The sequence below is a fragment of the Corylus avellana genome, chromosome ca1, assembly GCF_901000735.1.
Source record: "Corylus avellana chromosome ca1, CavTom2PMs-1.0".
NCBI lineage: Eukaryota > Viridiplantae > Streptophyta > Magnoliopsida > Fagales > Betulaceae > Corylus > Corylus avellana.
In genome coordinates, this window is record NC_081541.1 from 5,461,321 (window position 1) to 5,481,413 (window position 20,093).

Here is a 20,093-nt window from a genome sequence, read left to right on the forward strand (position 1 = left end):
GGTGTTGTATTTATAATGCATCAGTGCAGGGTAGAAGATTTTTCGGAGATGACCTGTACCAAGAGATCAAGATGAATCCAAGATGGTTGTGGCAACTGAATAGAGATGTTAACTGAATCATTCTCTACTCCAAGCTCATGTATTTCTTAGGAATGGCTCAGGCATGGAATGACAATTTAAGGTAGATCTTGTAACTCATCTTTAGATGAGAGTTTGTAAGAAGCTTCGGCACGTGCTTCCTCCAACTTCAGCACGAGGTCCTTCATGAAAGACGTATTTGTCCCATGAGTAACTCGTAGGATATCCACTGCCTTGGAAGAAGTGATTTTTATAGCACCCTCTGTGTCTCCCAGTAACCTGCTTGACATTGATGAAAGTTCAAGATGAGAACCAGATTGTTTACCAGGAAAAGGGTGGAAAGGTTCTCAGATATGTAATATTGTTTACAAAACGAAGAACACGAGCTAATCCCCTACACAAGCATATGGTTCAGACTAATTAGCAACAAACTGGACTTATATGGGGAGCATTTACTGCATTCTAGAAGCACCGAGTGGAAGTCCTGACATGAACCTGATCTGAATTTGGGATGTCAACTGAATGTCAGCGATTCAGTAGGTCAACGGACTCGGTTCACAGGCATCATCAAACTCTAACAGCACATGGGGAACCTTTTTCGCAATCAAACCTACTTAAAATACCACTTTTTTAATGGCAAGTTCACCCACCTGGTGGGACTTGAAAGTTGAACCCACAACCTTACCTATACCTTGCTAGAAAGATTCAACAAAATCTTCTGATTTTACTTAAAATACTATGCTCTAACAACCAAAATTCTAATCCTAGCTCCATAAAAAAAAAACTAAAAAAAAAAAAACCTAGTAATATATGCCAACTGATGGAAATTAAGGAAAATATGTCCCTCTCTCTCTCCCCACCCCACCCCCCCCCCCACACACACACACAAAAGAAACATTGAATTGAGAGCTGGGACAAATCCTGACATTATAAATCAATTAAGTATAAGTAGTTCAGATTTTGAACAGCCTATAGAAGTCTGAAGTGAACACGGAAATTTGTCAAACATGTGAATCTTGGATCAACTAAAACTTCATAAAATGTATTCAATTTATGGGACCCACATGACCAATTGGACAATCACAGTACTGCAACATATTTGCTTTGTGCCTGCAATGCAAGGCAAATGAAGATAAAAATCCAATACTTCTATGGCCCCATCATAGCAATCTATGAAAACTTCTATCATTAGTTTAAAGAAGATTCTTCAACTGAGGGTTTCTATCTTACAAAGTAGCACGTCAGTCACTAAACATCCTATAGTTATAAGTTTCCATAATATAAAATTAGAAGCACCCAGCTGTTTAATAGTTAATACCATGATTTCACGTGGTTTTCACATTCATGCTTATTCTATATGGTGTGAGTGACAGTGTCAGTAAGTTCTGAATACCAAGGAACAAACTGTGGACAGAAAACCACAACTTTGTCTTTGTTATTTAAAAAGCATGCGTTGTAAGGATTCAGCTAGAGCATCTTGAAAAACAAATAATGAAAGAAACCATGACGAAAACTAACAAATGTAAGCAAAGATTCTAACCATTCAAGCTTCCCACAGGTATAATATTGCAGTCCAAGCAAAGGATGGAATCCCGGATATAATCCTGCAATGAAACAGTTGACCAAATTCAACATGAAGTGGAATTCGTAACTTATATCCCCCCTCCCCCTCTAACAAAAAAAAAAAAAAAAAGAAAAAGAAAAAGGAAGAATAAACTAGATTATGTGGATGTCATAAACATGAATTGCATAGTCCAGGCACACATGAAGCATTATATACGATGATTTATATAACAATGAATAACACTGAAAATAATTTAATTAAGAAGAATTTTGTGCTATTTCTTGGTAGACCTACCACAAATTATTGCACTTATTTAGTATGGTAAACTAATCATGTCTTGAATAAAGAGTAGAATTTCAAAACGTGGATAGAAATTGTCGTAGGTGTGGAAGAACGATTTTGGAAGGCCTATTTATCATAAGAGCATAAAGCCTTCAGAGAAGGTAATTAAACTCACCAGGTGGGACTAGTGTTGTAAACAGGTGACAAATGATTTAAGAAATCAGCCTTCCTGCGAGGATTTTCATTGTAGGTGAAATTTATTTGTCATAGCATAATCATGTTTTTTTAGAGATCTATTCAGATGACTTTATTCTTTCAATCTTTATGCAAAAGATCTATTCACACTTTTTGGAGAATATGAAATGAGAGAAATCATCCAAGTGTCTAGGGTTTTCTTTCTTTTGTGTGTTTCTATAGAACTAGTAATCAGTGTCTCCAAAACTTAAGGTGTGCATCATAGCCTTCTATTTTATTCCACGCTGCTATCTCATCCTGTGGGTAGGTGAACTGATATCAACATACACACATAATCTTGGGCCTGCCTTCTCAATCTTTCTGTTTCCAAGTAATTCCAAACTTCTTTCTTGTACAAAATTTTATGCCATGTCCATAGCATTTTGGCACATGTCCATTTCTTGAGCAAATTGAACACACTCTTCTGATGATTTTTGAACTAAAGAGTAATATGATGAATGTCATGCATAATATTTCAGTTTGAAACCCAGAAGCTCCAACAACAGTTAGAACAGAAGACAAACTTGAATATATCTCTAATTGTGGATTCGAGTTGAAATGTGACGTACTTTGATACACTGGAATGGTCAATCTGCAATATGCTAGAGCTTCTCTCCAATCTTGCAGCTCCATCAAAATCTGAAAAAAGAAAAAGAAATCATTTTATTTCAGGGAGTTTGGAGGTCCCATAAAAAATGGATTCATATCATTTTGGTTCAATTGGCATTTAGAGGCACAAGTCCATGCTTTAGAACTGAAGGCATTACGAAGTAACAAAGAAGATTTGGCAAAATTTGGGAGTCATCATAGAAAATGAGAAGGAAACATCATAAAAAAAAAAAACACACACATACAAGCTTTAGTAGTAAAATTACAGGGGACAGCCTCACTCTGTTGCTAGAAAAATCAGTAAGGATCACTTCAATGAGATGTCGAATAATTTCAAGCCTTTAATCATATTTCAATCCATTAAGCTACCTCAAAATTACAGGTATAAAGCCTGCTAGTTCGAGTTTTAATTCTTTACTAGACCACTTTTCCCATAATTGCTAGTTTTCCCAAGCCAAAAAGAAAGTTTCAGCCAACAAAAAATTTGTTATTTGTGCCTAAACGATGCAAACAAGATATGTTTTGCATAAATATGCACAAAGATCCAGCACAATTTCACTAACTAAAACATGTGTCAGTAAGATTGCGCTCCAATATAACTTGAAAATAACAGAATAATTAAAGTGAAGGAAAACAAAAACCTAGAAAAGCCACCTTTAAAAGCTTTTCTCGAGTTTGCATCAAACTGATTGAGAAAGGATGGCACAATTTCCTCTGGAGTTTGTCAATCTTCTGATACATAGAAACAGTTTCCTGGTAATCTAAGGTCAGTCAAAGACAAATTCTTTCTCAGTAATCATAAATATGGGTAAATTATGTTTCTACATTACTAATTTTTTATCAAAAAAGAGAAAAGAACTATTTAAATCAAGGCAGTGGAAAGGAAATTGAAGACGATTCATTATAGAATCATATTATCAAATTGCCACTAAAAATTAGTAATTCTCAGCGCAAACAATCGAGGAGGATACTGCCAGATGACGAAGACATAAGAACCTTGTCGGACATCAATTTTAGTTCACTTGCAATCTTTCTTATCTCTTCCTTGTCCCTAACAAGTCCACATTGTTGGCATACAAATCCTTTGTCATCTGCATATCCAAACAGCAGAAGACAAATAGTAACTTTGGCCAACTAACTGATCATTTTCTTTTGCAATAAACTGATTGATTACAGGCTATCACATACCAGAACTGCGGAGCAGGAAACCATTGCATCGATCATCCTTACACTGATAACCTTCTACAATTGCACTTTCTTGGATATCATCAGACTGACCCTTCAATACAAATTAGCTAAATTAAACAGCAGTAGATCTGGTTTTCCACTTTTAAATGACATGCTACAAGTTCAATGAGAAAAAAATCCCTAAGAAACATAATGTAGCAAGTACCACTTTTATGCAGCGGGGACATGTGCAAGTGAAACGGTACTGTTCTTTCAGAGCCTTTTGCCGAGTCATAGTGCTTCCAGCAGTTTCAATGTAACTAATCAACACCTTACAAAATAGAACCATATTAATAGCATTTACACTTGAACTGAAGAAAAAGGGTATGGAACCATACCCTACATTTAATTAACATCAAAGAATTTTGGACAACATTAAGATGGCTTATGAGATAGCAAGTTCCTTAGAAGAGACCAAGGAAAATACGCAAACATAATGGTGGGTGTGGGTTTTGTGAATGATGCAATGAAGGCAAATGTATAGTTTTAAAATCATCCCATACAACTAAATATATGTTGCCTCTGCAAAAGGCAAAGGTATGGCTATTAATTCCATAATTTCTCAATATTCCTGAATTACAGAAATACTTCATAAGGAACACAAACATGTATTTTGTTAGGTCCATGCCCAAACCATGCACATCCAGCTGATACACCCATGTACAGTTCATGCAAGCAACTGAACCTTCTAATCATGGAAAACCCACGGCCTTGCATGGACAGAAAACCAAAAAGTTAATTGACCGTTGCTTGATTCTATCCAACAATATTTCCCTCCTTAAATAAATCCTATTTTATTTAGCAACGTATCCTTAAATAAATCATTTACCAAATAAGCTTAGTCACCGAATCTCTTTTTTTCATAATTACAATGTCCACTATTTATGTAATGACCATGCACTGAGACCATCATGAATGAAAAGTCTCTAGAAAGTTTCTCTCATTTACAATCTCAATCTCTTTTCCTTAGTTAACTGATTGGTTCTTATCATTTTTCCTCCCCAAACATGCCCCCCCTGTATCCTCCTCAAATTCATTCTATAATCTATGCCAAATTATACTAAAAATAATTTTCTGGGGGTTCATTGACTACTAGTGTCACAACCTCACAATATTTTCCTGATTTTAACTTTGAATTGAGAAGAAATTTCCACGCCTCGAATGGATTCTTGAATCCTTAAAAAATCACTATAATGCAAGGACCACTTTGCACCAGCAGTATCTCCTGGTTTCCTGTCACATTCATATTATAAGCAAAAATAATGGTTCTTCAAAAACAATATATATATATATATCTGTGTGTGTGTGCGTGTGTGTGTGTGGGATACTGAAGAAAGCTTACACCAGATTGAAGTTAACAAAATTCATTATCATGTAGATTCAATTAAGCAGTACATGCAAAAAATTGACCAGGAACATAATGGGAAATGAATTCAATTCTTAGGCTAAGCTCTTGCTAGCTATGAGTATGAAAATTTGTAGGAGATTAGCAAGTTATATGTGCATAACAAGCAGTTCTCAGGCTTATTACCCCTATAATATGCAGTCTCTTAACATGTCAAGTATTTAATATAAATTTTCATTTAGTTAAAAAAACATAAAGATCAAGGATTTTTCAAAAGAATATATACCTCGTCTCCTTGTGGAATATGTTGCACAGCACGTATGACAGCCAACCTTCCCTCAAACAGCAAAACAGAATTGGGCAAGCAGCTACAGTACCAGCACCATTTAGCAAACTAATAGCAAGATGTTAAAATTCAGAAAACACCAATGCACTAAAGTAGTTACCTATGGTTAATAATGGAAATGACAGGATACAGTCCTGTCCCCAAGGGTCTTAGTTCACTGTCGCAAATGGTATGTGCATTGCATGCAAACTGCATTAGATTAGAAGTAACAGAATTCATAAACATTTTATCAGAAAATCAGTCTTCCCTACAGAGATGAATCTTAATTTAGAAATCTTGCCTCAGTGCGATAAATAATTTGTAAGATCAACAGATAATGCGATTTGCAGCTGAATCATAACATTTTCTGGTTAATTAATTACAACATGCCCTGTTTTTGAATGAGTAGTTGGGCTAGTACCCACCAAGTTCACAGCATGAATTATATAATAATAAAAATAAAAAATAAAAAGAAATGAATTTGAAAAACTTGAGGTGGCTTGAAATAAATCTGCTTAAGTGAAAATAATAATAATAATAATAATAATAAATCTTAAATCTTAAACTAATATTTTAGAATACCTTGGAAAAGTTTTCAGCAATCTCTTTTATGTTGATCTCAGGCCACTGAAGTATAAAATTAACAATGTTAGCAATTTGTGCATACAGCACCAATTGCTTCTCATCAATGTCAGACATGTCTTCACAAAATCGAAGGTTAAATAAAACAATTATTTGTGGAGATGAAGATATAACAATTGAAAGAACCTCTAAATGGAGTGCACTGAAAGCAAAGAGTAAAAAGGAGAAGGATACGAGACACCAGTGCCTCCACCAAGTTATAATTGTCCGTAGCAGTAGTAGGAATGACCTAGCAATAAAAACAAATACACAACTTATGGCATAAATTATCAAAATTTTAACAACCAATACAAAAATTGTTCTGTATCTAGCTTCTTAAAAGGAAGAAAAAAAAATTAGCAGGACTATGCGGGGCACAACATTCAAATGTACCGAACCAAGGCCTTTAGAAATTCAAAAAATGAAAAAAAACTAGTGTGATTCACATTCTACAACAACCTCTAAAAATTTAAGCCTCTACAGAATGTTTGACCATGGACCCTCTTCTACATAGTTCTTAATTTTCACCCAGCACCATATCTTACAAGAGATAACGGTTAAGCCATTAATTTTCCAAATCAAGCCAGGATCTATCCTACCGGTGAAGCCAGGATTCAGTTTTCATAATATCAGTTGACAGCAGCACATGCATGGTACAGTAAGGAACTAAAAAGAAAGCGGTGTGTATCCAACTCTTCTACAATTGAATCTCCTTTGAATCCATCACGGTGGAAAACCATGTTATTCTCTCCCCTGCACAGATAGAACTACAAATGCTAGTCCAAAGTCTTGCAACCCCATTCAACAACAGACAAACTAGACCATCCCCACTAAAGTTGTAGTGAATAATCCTAGGGTTAATTATGCTTTTCCTATTGGTTTAAATGAGTTTAATTTACCAACACATTATTTAAAAAGTTTCACTTTACCCACCTGTGGTCAAGCCTGTTAATATTCATTACTATCAGCCGTTAAAAAACTTGTGCACAAATCACATGACTCCAAAAACAGCCCCAATAATTACCTGGTCTCGTGGGTCTACACAATGCTACCCCAATCTTCCATGCACCACCACCATTCTTCCCCCAATTTCCACACAAAAAACAATGTCTACATTCTTCACATTACCTCCAGACCCACCTTCTTCACCAATACTTCTACCACCATCCTTCAAATAGCAAAACTTTCAAATCTGAGCCTAAAACTTCCATCATCTTCCTCATTCAACCACCAATATCAGAAACACCATACAAGCCCACCATCCAAATCACCATACCTATATCATCAAAACCCACACCATCAAAACTTCATCATTAGCCACCATCTTTATCATCACAAGAGCCCCCAACAACCATGCCCCTCTCAACCATCTTTATTGTCCAATGAGGGAAAGTTAGATAGCAAGCTATGACTTAATGAACAAGATATAGATAGAGAGGAAGAGACTGGAACGTGAAGAATGAAGACCTTGATTTTTCGGTGGGGATGGACGGAAGTTGGGGGAAGAATGTGGAATTGGGTTGCAATTGGAGGAAGAATTGAGTTTAAGTATTGGAGCTATCTTTTCATGTCACGTGATTGGGACTGACATATATTAACACTTTAACTTCAGGTGGGTAAAATACAATCTATTGGGTTAATAAACCTCATGTAATATATTTGCTTCAGTGATCACTAACAGACATCTATCCTCCCTACAAGTTGTTCGCTGATACAGATACATGATGTCCAGTAAGTATCCAACCACTCATAATTTGAGGAACATATGAAGTGAAAAGAACCAGTTCTTTTAAAATTCAAGTATTAAAAAAATGTATAGAAATATCAACTGCCAATATCATTACCACACATCTTGGCCAATACATAGCTTGATATCAGCATGATTCTCGCTCATCCAAATATCAGCTAATCAAAAGTTTGCTGAAGAAATTTCTTTTCAGTGAGGGGAACATCATATGGATGTTTATTCTATTTGCTAGAGACCTCGAGCATATGACACACATATCCAGATCAGTTTCATAAACAAGCAGTAGTTTATTGAGTGGTTCAAATTTTATGTTGCAAATTAATTTATTATATTTTTCATCATCCTAATATCTCTTCTCTTAGTATTTCTCAATTCTTACCTTTTGGTTTTTGCATTTTCATACACTATTCTGTGTGTAAATAACTAAAACAATATTGCCGGTACCACATATATCAAGATCCACCATTACAGAGAGAAGAAGCTACCTATCTGATTACATAAACAGTTTGAGCCAAATCTAACAGTCAGATGATACTGAGTTAGACAGGCTCTGCCTATGGGAGAGTAACTGCTGGACAATGAGAGACAGACCTACTTGCAATCCAAAAATTTTCATATCTAGGCTCCACATTGTGATGCTTGTAATTTGACAAATACATGGTAAATGGACTGAATGGGAAGCTAAAAGTAGTGTCCAAATAGAAGTAACCAAACTGAAGCAAACAATTATAGATTAATAGCAACAAATATAAAGAAGAACAAATTTTTACCTTCTCACTTTGTAGTTTCCTCCGTAGGTAGAGTTTCACCATCAGAAGTATGGAAGGTGTAACAGATTTTCTCCTATCCTTGTCGAGCCTTGACAGAGCTTGGCATTCAAGACGATGCAACTTCCACTCCAACTTCTGAAAATTTATAAAGCACAAACCAATGTAGGGAGAGGAAATATGTATAATGATGTATTAGTTATATTTGCTGAATGCTGAACATTATATTGCTTTAAGCAGAGCTCTAAGTCATCATAAGGAGAAAAGAATTCCAATATTAACTCTTCTATATTCATTTTTTAATCTTTATAGAAAAATATTGTTGCTCCTACCAAATACCATTTCTTATGAAGTTAATATTTCTCCATCAGATATTTTCATGGACTACGTACACTGTGCCAAAGATCGATGATGATAATATGTCAAGCACAGATAAATAGACAATGACCTTTACTTGGAATTTTATCTGCTCAAACGAACTGTTTGAGTAGAAAGATGGCAAGTGAAATACAAAAACATTTGATTGGGCATGATGCTGCACAACATATCCACAGTAGATACCTGGCATGTGCTACCACAGTACCATACAACATGACAAGCTGAGCACTTCTTAAGATTACTTGATGTGAAGCATCCATCACATCTCGAGTCAACCGATGACTTGTTCGGTACACAGACATAAGGCTCTTGGCTTATAATTACTTCTCCTGAAATATTAAAGCTGCATTAAAATGAATTAAAAACAGATAGTATACACCAATAACATTTGAATAGCTTGTCATTGATTTTCCAGAAAAACTAATTTTATCTTCACCTGTTCTCAAAGCTTCTTAAATATATACTCGCACAACAATCTCAACAGCAATTATTGAGAAATGTATCACAGATTGGGAAAACTACCATGCATGATGTGTACAAACCAAACTAATTAGTTGCCTACATGGAGTGAATGAATTATAAAGGAGTTCATAGGTGCTAAGTGAGCTTTATAAGTGATTATTGTCCCAATTACAACTTAACTAGTTCTTTTAGAATGATAGTGTAGAAATGGCTAACGCTTTTTCCGGTAATTACGGTGGACATCAATGTACTAACACTCAAGTCCTCCGGTGAAAGAAACAAAAACCTAAGCATTCAAGATACTGAAAATTGCCCAAATTACATGCACGATCACCGAAATGAACTTGAAACATTGACAGAGCTCATAATTTGCTGGCCAAAATTGCAAGCAAGTTCCATATTTTGAAAAATAAACCAATTCCACTCTATTTCAACGTCGACAAGACCTATATACAGAAACTTTAACCAAGTAACGAAGTTCGAATCGTATATGATTGCGACGCAGAAATTTATGAGAGAGAGAGAGACCTGGATAGAAATCTCTGGCGGTTAAAAGGCACCGGCCTTTCTCCGGGACAGTAGAAACAGTTAGACCCTGTTCGTTAAGTGCACTCTGCAAGTCCTCCATGGTTGCTGCTCTCGCATGCTCTAGAACGAGAATGAGAATGCGCCTTTTTTTTTTTTTTTTTTTTTCTTGATTTCTCCAAACAAGGTGCTAGAACCACATGAATCATCACCGTTGATTTGGGAGAAAGATCTCGGGCCCACCACCACACGTGACGTGTCATTTTACAACTATATTAATTTTCGAAACGTTTCAACTTTCCTCTGTAGCTACAAAGCCTTGGCGAAAGAAACGAAGCTGCAGTTTGTAATGCCCTACACTTCGAGCTCGCTGCGATTTTTCTCTGTACGGAACTCCCTCTGCTTTCTCTCTCTACGCGAAGTCATTTGCGCATACAAACGGTCTTTCGGTGTCTCTATATCTATGGCATCGCCAGGTTTGTTCAAACTCGTTATCACAACATATCAATCTTCTACTGACTGTTTGGCTGCCGATAGAACTGATGAAAATTCTTGCTGAACCACCTTTATTTTAAGAAACTAAACAGAGAATTGAACTTGTAAGAATTATTATTATTATACCTTTTGTTTATGCGCAGCTATGGATTCCAGTTCATCTTGTTCGCTGGTTCTATGTGGAAAATCGACGGTCGAGAGTGAACTTGCAAAATCTATAAAGAACAATAGTGCCCTGAAGCTCCCTGACATTAACGACGTTTCAATTCTTTTGCAATCGGAGCTGGAGAAACCGCTCCAAGAAGACTCGGACTCTATTGGCGTCGATTCTTTCATGAATTCTCTTTCAACGAATCAGTTTGGTAGGTTCCTCATTTGGTCTCCGTGGTTGCCTTCCACGCACGACGTCGTTTCTCAGTAAGTTTCAGAACGCCCGCCGCTTTCCTCTATTTTGATTTTTCTTTTTCTTTTTTGGTTACTAAATTGTGTGTTTTAATTTCGCCAGCAATTTTTGTCAGCTTCCGGTCGGTGCGGTTTGTGTTGCCGATGCTCAGTCAAGGGGGCGAGGTTTTGAAATGCTGATTAATAGTTTTTGTGATTGTTGGTTGCAGCTTCGGAATTGATGTTTTTTGTGTTTGTAATTACTTATAATACGATATTTTCTCAGGTCGGTCGAGGAATGTGTGGGAATCTCCTAGAGGTTGCCTTATGTTTTCTTTTACCATACAAATGGAGGACGGGCGAGCCGTGCCTCTTTTGCAATATGTCGTGTCTCTTGCTATCACTGAGGCAATAAAGGATGTCTGTGACAAAAATGTGAGTTGGTTGTTTGTGTATATTGGCGTTGTCAATGTTTTAAGCTGAGCTTTCTGCTTCTGATTATTGGCATCTCTCGTGCGTTGGTAGAATTGGTAAAAATAATGAACTAAACAACTAAGATAAATTCAGCATCAGAGAACAAGCAATGAAATTGCAAATGTGATAAATTTAGGCACTTTCTGATCGACTCGAATAGTATTTGAAGCGTAGCATAGTTAAAGATGAATGTCACTCATGCATAGCATCGAAATTAGTATACATGAAAAGGTGATTATTCACCTCTTTTAAAGATTCCACTCTGTAAAAAGAATTATATCTTGTATTTCTGTTGTATCAATTATCATTTCAACGATCAACTTCTCCCATAATGATATCTATGCTACCTAGTATTGTCATAATATCAGCCAATTTCATTCTTTTAACAAACAAAGGAAGAATTTGCAAATTGATAAAATCCGGCAGGTGAATTTTTTTCGGGTTGTTGTGGTATGCAATAGTTCAAGAACGCCACTATTTTATATCGTTGACTTACTTGGGACTGTGTACTCCTCGCATGATTGTAATCTTGCAAAGTGAGTCAACGGGTGATGCTGAAGGGTAAATATTGATATGCTAATTTTTTTATTATGGTTTCCATTTCAGGGCTTGCCATGTGTTGATGTTAAAATAAAGTGGCCAAATGATCTTTACTTTAATGGCCTTAAAATTGGAGGCATTCTATGCACCTCAACATACAAGTCGAAGAAGTTCAATGTCAGTGCTGGTAATAGACTTGTTCTTTGGGTAACAATACACACTTGTTGTAATCAACCATGCTTCTGCATACATAATTGGCTGGACTGTTTCCTTCTAAGTGCAGTTCTCTTTCTAAATTTAGAACTCTAGTCACCTATAATTGATCTTGAATTATATACTACTTTGTGTGTGTGATAGATAATATTAACTCATTCCATGTTCTTGCAGGTATAGGTTTGAATATTGATAACGAGAAACCAACAACATGTTTGAATGCAATTCTAAGAGAATTGTGTGTTGGGTCTTACCAATTCAGTAGACAAGATATTCTTGCTACCTTTTTTAATAAATTTGAGGAATTGTATGATCTTTTCATAAATCAAGGTAAATATGTGTTTTAATAATTGTTACAATGTTTTCATTATAAATAGTATGCCATTGCAATGGTCAATGTGTCATTTCCTTTTGTTGAAGAAGGAAACCTTTTTTGATATTTGACTGATTTTATTTTATTCCTAGATTTTATCCCCATTATTTCTAGTTAATTACTTTCTATGTTAGATTGTAATACTTTTCTATTTAAACGCAAGTACTTGTATTGCTTAGAAAAAGAAAAAAAGAACGCATGTACTTGTATCGTCGATCACCAAGGAAAATAAGATTGTATTTTCCCTTCTTCTTCCTCCAATTTTTTCTTTTGCTCTTTCAACTTGATATTAGAACAAAGGTCTTGAGTTCAAAACTTGTCTCCATCATTTAGTAAATTATTAAATTCACCATTTTCTATGTACTTAAACTTTTGTGACAATTGATGATTTATCGTGCATGTTGAATATAATCTTTCTCTTACAAGTTGGCTTAACTATGCAATTTGATATTTCTTTAACTTTCACATCCCTCAAGCCATAAGTATTACCATATACTTGTAGCATTAACATAATTTACTTAGGTGCAGATCATTAATTAGTTATTTGAAAGGGGAAGTTTAGAATGCACTTTTTTGCCTTAATATCTACTAAAACTTGTTAAATGTAAATCAAATACATTGGATAAAAATTTCAGATATGAAGAAAGCTAAATCAGAAAGAACTGTTTCTGAATAAATTCTTGTATTAGTGAATTTACATTCCTATTGCTCACTTTGCATAGGACCAGTTGGAGTTGGCATCTTTTAGTAGTTTTTTTTTTCTTTCCCCTTCCTGGGTACATCTTTCAGTTGTTATCGGGTATGTAAATGTGCTAAAGCCTGTTAGGCTTTCCGAGTGGTTTGGAAACATCTTCCATGATATGTTGATGATGATACCCATCTGCCAATTTTTAGGCAAGTGCTGCTCATTGTGCATTAGAGGTATTGTCCATTTTACCATCCGCTGTGTAGTTCATAGGCACCATAGGCTCTGGTGACCAAGAAAAACACATTACTGTTGGTGGTGGTAGTTCTTGAAAAGTGTATCAATTGCCCTGCTCTATATATTTCTGACTAAAATATATTAGTTTATTCCTTTTGATAACAAGAATAGATTTTGTTATGCTTTTAGCAGTGCTTAACAAGCTGGCTCCCAATTCACCCTTATAAACAAGGGGTTGAGGGTAAGGTAACCGTTCAATACTGTGCATGTATATGGATTGCATTACCCATCAAAAAATTGCATGTTTGATGATATGCTTTGTCGTTCCATGAGTGCCATATTTTATATCAGAAACTATGTACAATATATAGAAAATGCCAAGTTCTTTTGCTGCATATTTTGCAGGATTTCAAACTCTTGAGGAGCTATATTGTAAGACATGGCTGCACAGGTGACATGTAGATCTTAATTACTTTTTTCTGTAATTGACACTGACAGTCTCTTTGTAATGATTTATGGTCATATTCTTTAAGGAATACATATTCCCTTTGCTTTTGTTGGCTATTGGGTGAAAATGTCAAAGGTTTGGCATTATGGTTTGTTTCCATGCATGTGTTAAGTAGAGAAAAGTCTATTCCCACGTCCAAATTACTCCACTTTCCCTGCATTATTCCTTTATGCCAATCTAAAACAAAAGAAGACAATTTTTTCCTTGCTTACAATTTGGAGCTTAAATAAGAGAATAGTAACTCTACTCAACTATCTAACTTGCCACCATACTGGCCCTCCTTGTAGCCTTTGTTTTTGAATCTAATTGTGACGCTAAACGTCAAAGAGATCAAGGGCTACCAGAGAAAAGCAATTTTAATTAATTAATAAAATCACTTTACCAACTATTTTTACATCATATGTGGCCGTATCTTTTGTTGAAATCATAGCCAGTCAGTTTACAGCCACAACCCCCTCCTTCCCCCCCCCACCCCCTTTTCTTCGTTGTGGGTTCAACTTAAATTATGCTACTCCTTAATCTTTGGAAACGTTGGTCTTGGTTTCTCATGACTGAACCATTTTGGCCTTTTCTCTCTTCATACCCTCTATTGGTGCTACCTCCATCTTCTCACAACTGTCTTAATTTACAAATGTTCTTTTTGTATTTATCACCATTCATCGATCTCAACATAATTACTCCCCTCATTCCATCACTTTTAAAGTTCAGACTTGCTGAAAGGACCCTAAATAACAGTCTCACATCATTAATAACAAACGAGCTGGAGAATGTTGGTTTATTAGTGAAGCCATTATGAAGTTTTAATTTGTGTTAGATAGTCATCTTGTGCATGCTTATTTTTATTAAAGCTTTAGTTACCAACAGATTATTTTTCTCTTTGGTAATGTGCATGTAGTGGGCAAAGAGTAATTATACAGGAAAAGAATGGGGACCAAGTGGTTGAAAATGTGGTAACTATTCAGGTATGATGAATTTAAAGGCTTTCTACTTGATAGATAAGTTGCAGAATGAAAAATGGGATATTCATGCACATGCATATGGGAATTATGTATTTATTTATGGAGAAAATACACTTTCACCCCCCAAACTACCGCCACTTTTTCATTTACACCATCAAACTTCAAAAAATGGCATGTCAAACTACTATAAATGTCAAAAAGGCCATTCCGTCACCATTGGATGTCAAAATGGATGGAAATTTTTTTTCCTAAAATACCCCATTTTTCTTTTTCTTTTTCTTTTTTATAAAAAAAAAAAAAAAGAAAAGAAAAAAAGGTGATTGAACCACCCCCCCTTTTTCAGTTTTTTAGTAAGTTTAATTTGTTATTATTTTTAAATAACTATAATGGGGGCAATTATGGTATTTCAAAAGTAAAAAATTTGAGTATTATGGGAATAAAGAGAGAAAAGTTGTCACGTATGGCGCATGTAACCAGTTTTCCATCCATTTTAACATCTAATATTGACAGAATGGCCTTTTTGACATGAGATAGTTGTTTAACTTATCCAAATGTCACTGTTTGAAGTTTGGTGGCGTAAATTAAAAAGTGGCGGTAGGTCATGGGGAAAAAGTGTACTTTCACCTTCATGCTATCCCATTTCAATGGAGATCTTGGTTGTTCAGAGTATGTGTTGTTGATGCTTGAAATAGGAATACTGTTTTTTTTTTAATATTTAAATTCTCTCAATGTAGGGTTTGACATCCTCAGGATATTTGTTAGCTATTGGTGAGGACAATCAAATGTGTGAGCTTCATCCTGATGGCAATAGGTAAAGTACTTGAATGGTATTTTCATATTGAATAAAATAATATTACAAAAATTTGTAGAGATTTTTAGCAACTGATTTTATGGGAGTATACTTGAGTCGGTACAGTGTATATACATTGTCTTAAATGGTCATTTGCAAATTGAACTAAGACAACCATTACCCATCAAGAAAAGAATGTGATTTACAAAAATGCTTGGGATCCATGATGGTTTTACAATGTGGACTCCTCTAAGATGGGTATCTAGAAACATTATGAAAACACCAGCTGAGTGTCCCAGCAAAAGTGATCATGTGTGTAAAGCAGGTTTCCTCTTCACCCAAAACCAAGCGCACTCCCTCAAAAAAAAAATTATCTCATTTCTTCCTTGGAGACTACAAAGCTTCAGAATGGAGCATTTCTTACAGACTCTAGCTTGGAATAGTGATCATGAATAATCCTTGACAATCCAAATTCAACAAAAAAAAAAAAAAGATCCCAAATTGGTCTGTTGTGCACCAGTGATCTACAAATTCTTACTCTGCTATGCATAAAGCAAATATTCCTTTTGGGTCCTGTTTCGGTGTTTTAAGCATGAAAATGGGGTAAATAGGACACTAGAATTTATCAGTCTTCTTAAAAGCATTACATTCCCTTTACTGTATCATGTTTGAAAAGTGAACATCAGCACCCCCACAATGGTCGGCAATTTAATCTATGTGGAATTATGTTGAAGAAAATATATAATTATGATGGAAATATAAGATATCATGAATTTTTTTATTTTTTTATTTTTTTTCATTATTGTGGCTGCAGTTTCGACTTCTTCAAAGGACTAATTAAAAGAAAACTTGAGTGAAGAAGATTCCTTAGCACCTTCAACTGGAAACAACTATCGTGCTTGGAACATGTGCATACTGATAATGTCTCTTGTCCTTTCTTTTAACCTCATTCGTTCAATTCATTTAATTACTTCTTTTTTTCTTTTTCTTTTTCTTTTTTTTTTTTCTCTGCAGACATTAGCGATGAATGACAACCATTGTACATATTTTGTACGGTTGTGAACCATAACCAAATATTCCAAGCGATCTATTGACATTTAATACATGTTGCGTCATGGTCATGTCAAATAATCATTCAGCTGTAGGGCTTTTCGTCTCTTTTGTTGCCAGCTATAAAAGCCTAGGATTGGTTGGGTGACATATAGCATTAGGTTATACTTATGTTTCAAAATGTACTTAATTATATGCTTAATTTGGTTGCGGCCACTGATTGGTGAGGCCCATTATGATTTATGACCCAGGTTGTCATAATCTTATGTTTCTAGGTGTTGTCATTGAGCTGCCATGTATTTTTTTTTTCACTTTTAGAGAGATTGAAACTTATTCTCTGATTGTTTTGATCTAAAACTTCTTTTAAATTTTTTTTCTTTTACTTTTTTGTGTTTGGTACAATAGAAAAATCTTGGTCGAATCAAAATATTTTCGGTTGATCAAGAAAACTTCGTAAATCATTTTTTAAGTTTGAGCTTATGTCTCGATTCACAGTACTTGACTTCTTTCTGTAGGGACTCGCTCTGATTTTTTTCTTGGAAATGTTTTTCCCCATAAAACATTTGGAGACTTAGGCAGATGATGATTCTTTTTTGGCACAAGTGGTGTGACTGGTGTCGTAATGCAGAGTATGTTGTATGGATTGGGGCCCTTGCTGTTTGCGTGTGTGTTGTGTGTTGGGAGAGAAAATGAGTGCCCCACCTCCACATGCGCATCCTAGTAATGGTGCAAAAGATCCAAATCATAGAGGAACATTGTCTCTATCGCAACGGGGAACTATATTGAGGTGTTGTCCTCGAAAGGCTGCAAAAGGGGCTTGTGAGAGGGAGTTTATACCAACTTTGTCTTTCACCAAATCTTTCAGATTTCATTTATTTCTCCTGGGCTTTTTTTAGGTTTCTGGGCTAACCAAATTGCCAAACACATCAACTTACGGTCTTCCACTTGAATTGTAATAGTCTCAATAGGCCACATGCAAACTTACGTGCGGTTCACATTAAACAACAAAATTTGACAAGTAAATTTAATTTAATAGTTTACGTAACATCAATTTGCAAGAAATTTATAATTATAATATCCTCAAGTAACTCTTTAAAGGGAAATGCTACCATTAGATGCTACATTATGTACTTTTATTTGTTATTTTATCTGATAATAATTTTTACTGTCAGGTCAAAAAATAAGCATTTAGCAATATGTGTATCACTCCTTTTTAAAGTAGGCGGATCAAATGAGATGATGGTAGGCAGGCAAGGTGCAATTCATGAAAATGAGTGAGCATTGTAACATATATTCTATTGTGAGGCTCATTTGGCAATGAACTTACCACTATACCTTTTTTTTTTTTTTTTTTTTTTAACTCCAATATTCTTATTTTTTATTACTATTTAAATAAAAAATTTACAATAAAATAAAACTTCCAAAATTTTTCATACAAAAAATTTAAAACTTCTATCTACTTTATATCACATTAATCACTTCTAAACCAAAAATCACCTATCAAGTCCATTCCCAAACAAGCCTAATTACATATGGAACAAGGAATAAGGATATAAATTAGGGGTTCAATTAAACGTAGCCATGGTCATGGACGATTATCTTCTAGGAAAATGGAAAAGAGAAATGAAGATTAGTCAAAGATCCGTTTGGACGATCACATGGCAAGCAGACATCGGGGGCCAAGGTGGGTGAGAGAGAGAGAGAGAGAGAGAAGAAGAGGGTACAAAGTTGTTACCCCAAAAAACAAGGGTATCAAATCTGGTTAGTGGTGGAGGCGAAAAGAGATGCTTCAAGTTGTGGAAAATGGAAATCTGAATAATTTCCATTCACACCTCCATTCCCACCTCCATTCCCACCTGCAAGCAAGGTCCTAGATAATACCCAAGAGTCTTACGTAGACTTTTTCCGTAGACTTTTTCTAGTAGCAATTGCAATTTTACGTAGACTTGTTCTTCCTTTTCTTATTTCCGGCACATTTATATCATTTAATTCTTCAATATCATATAACCCAAAAAATAAATTGATTGGGCACATGCAAGTCAAAGTGGAAACACTAACCCCTGAAGAAAAGTTTTTTACCGACACAAAAAAGTAAAAAGTAAAAAGTTAAAAACAGTGGTCTAGCAATGTTGATTTAGACAAACTAGAAACACTTTAATTGTGACTTGCCCCCATAGAAAATTTACTTACCCCAAAAATAAGAAAGTAGAAACATTAGTGACGGTCAAAGATCGGGGTTTTATAAAATTATTAAATTTATAAGATTCACAAATTTAATATAAATTTAAAAATAAAAAGTAGAAGAATAATAGGTCTCTTTTTATTTTTAAAATGTTCGCTTTTTTTTCTTTCTTTTTTTTTTCCACTCTATCTCTCCAGAGTTGATAGATATTCATCTGTTAATTTTATAAACGATAAATTCTCTACCAGGAAAAAAAAAAAAAAAAAAAAAAGAAAAGAGAGAGAGAGAGAGAAGGAGAAAACAATTTCAGTCCTCTCCCCCGTCTCTGTGTGTTCGGACAAAACGTACGTACGCATGCAGTAACGCAGATATGCAGGAATGGGTTCTCCAGTCACGAGGACAGTTCCAGACGGAAGACGCATGACTACCACGTGTGGTCCACGTTAACTCCCCACGTCTTGACCATATTTTGGTCAAAGTCTTCTAGAAGGGGGAAAAAAAAAAAAAAAAACAGAGTCATAGTGCTGTCCACAGAAATTTGCTCTTTAACTCTTTATTGCCATGTTCAGAGATGCAGGAGTTTCACAAGTGGCATAAATGGATTGCATTATTAAAATGATGAACCTGATCAGGACCAATATTGCCCACTACACAACAACCCTATACCATTTACTTCCAATGAGATATTTAACTGTGGTTGCGGCTGTACGTTGGACAAGTATCCACCGACGGAACCATCTCCAGGTGGCCGGCCACCCTTCATTTCGGCCATTCTTGTTTCAGGTTTTTTTTTTTATTTTTATTTTTTTATTTTTATATAATTATAAATTTATAATTTTATAATTTTGTTTTAAATTATAAATGACACGTATAATGAGATATTGACGCTCACTTGGCATTTGATAGTTTTTAAAAGTTGTGTTAAACTGTTTATTATTTTTGCATATCTTTTAAAGCTAGTTTTCAGAACATTTATAACATTAAAACCTTATTATAAATCGGTGTAAATTAATTGACCTTGCTTTTTTTGTTTTTTGTTTTT

General features: G+C 35.1%; 2 protein-coding genes across 7 annotated transcripts; one reads left to right on the forward strand and one right to left on the reverse strand.

Annotated features, from left to right (window-relative positions):
• Positions 1 to 6: 6 nt before the first annotated feature.
• On the reverse strand, positions 7 to 10,332 carry LOC132184340 (histone-lysine N-methyltransferase ASHR1). 3 transcript variants are annotated; one of them, XM_059597959.1, is made up of 14 exons: positions 10,168 to 10,332; positions 9,361 to 9,506; positions 8,803 to 8,937; positions 6,481 to 6,535; positions 6,247 to 6,365; positions 5,786 to 5,874; positions 5,626 to 5,707; positions 4,161 to 4,265; positions 3,956 to 4,046; positions 3,739 to 3,858; positions 3,422 to 3,528; positions 2,728 to 2,797; positions 1,619 to 1,682; positions 7 to 357 (listed from the first exon to the last, which is right to left on the reverse strand). In XM_059597959.1, exons 1-14 carry the CDS (start codon positions 10,265 to 10,267, stop codon positions 177 to 179), a joined length of 1,464 nt encoding a protein of 487 aa, XP_059453942.1. In that variant the 5' UTR covers positions 10,268 to 10,332; the 3' UTR covers positions 7 to 176. The 3 variants fall into 3 exon arrangements, with proteins under 3 accessions (XP_059453942.1, XP_059453931.1, XP_059453924.1); XM_059597948.1 differs by having other exon boundaries at positions 10,204 to 10,320; XM_059597941.1 differs by having other exon boundaries at positions 3,956 to 4,040; positions 10,168 to 10,320.
• Positions 10,333 to 10,376: 44 nt separating this feature from the next.
• Positions 10,377 to 17,944, forward strand: LOC132184356 (biotin--protein ligase 2-like). 4 transcript variants are annotated; one of them, XR_009440556.1, is made up of 11 exons: positions 10,377 to 10,640; positions 10,803 to 11,076; positions 11,165 to 11,226; positions 11,327 to 11,475; positions 12,121 to 12,241; positions 12,442 to 12,597; positions 13,968 to 14,013; positions 14,966 to 15,032; positions 15,764 to 15,840; positions 16,634 to 16,727; positions 16,831 to 16,940. XR_009440556.1 is itself a non-coding variant. In XM_059597970.1 (10 exons), the coding sequence occupies exons 1-10, from the start codon at positions 10,514 to 10,516 to the stop codon at positions 16,674 to 16,676; spliced, it is 1,122 nt and encodes a 373-aa protein (XP_059453953.1). In that variant the 5' UTR covers positions 10,378 to 10,513; the 3' UTR covers positions 16,677 to 16,924. The 4 variants fall into 4 exon arrangements, 1 of the variants encoding a protein (XP_059453953.1); XR_009440555.1 differs by lacking the exon at positions 16,831 to 16,940 and adding an exon at positions 17,385 to 17,944 and having other exon boundaries at positions 10,378 to 10,640; positions 16,634 to 16,742; XR_009440554.1 differs by having other exon boundaries at positions 10,378 to 10,640; positions 16,834 to 16,940.
• The last annotated feature ends 2,149 nt before the right edge of the window (positions 17,945 to 20,093 follow it).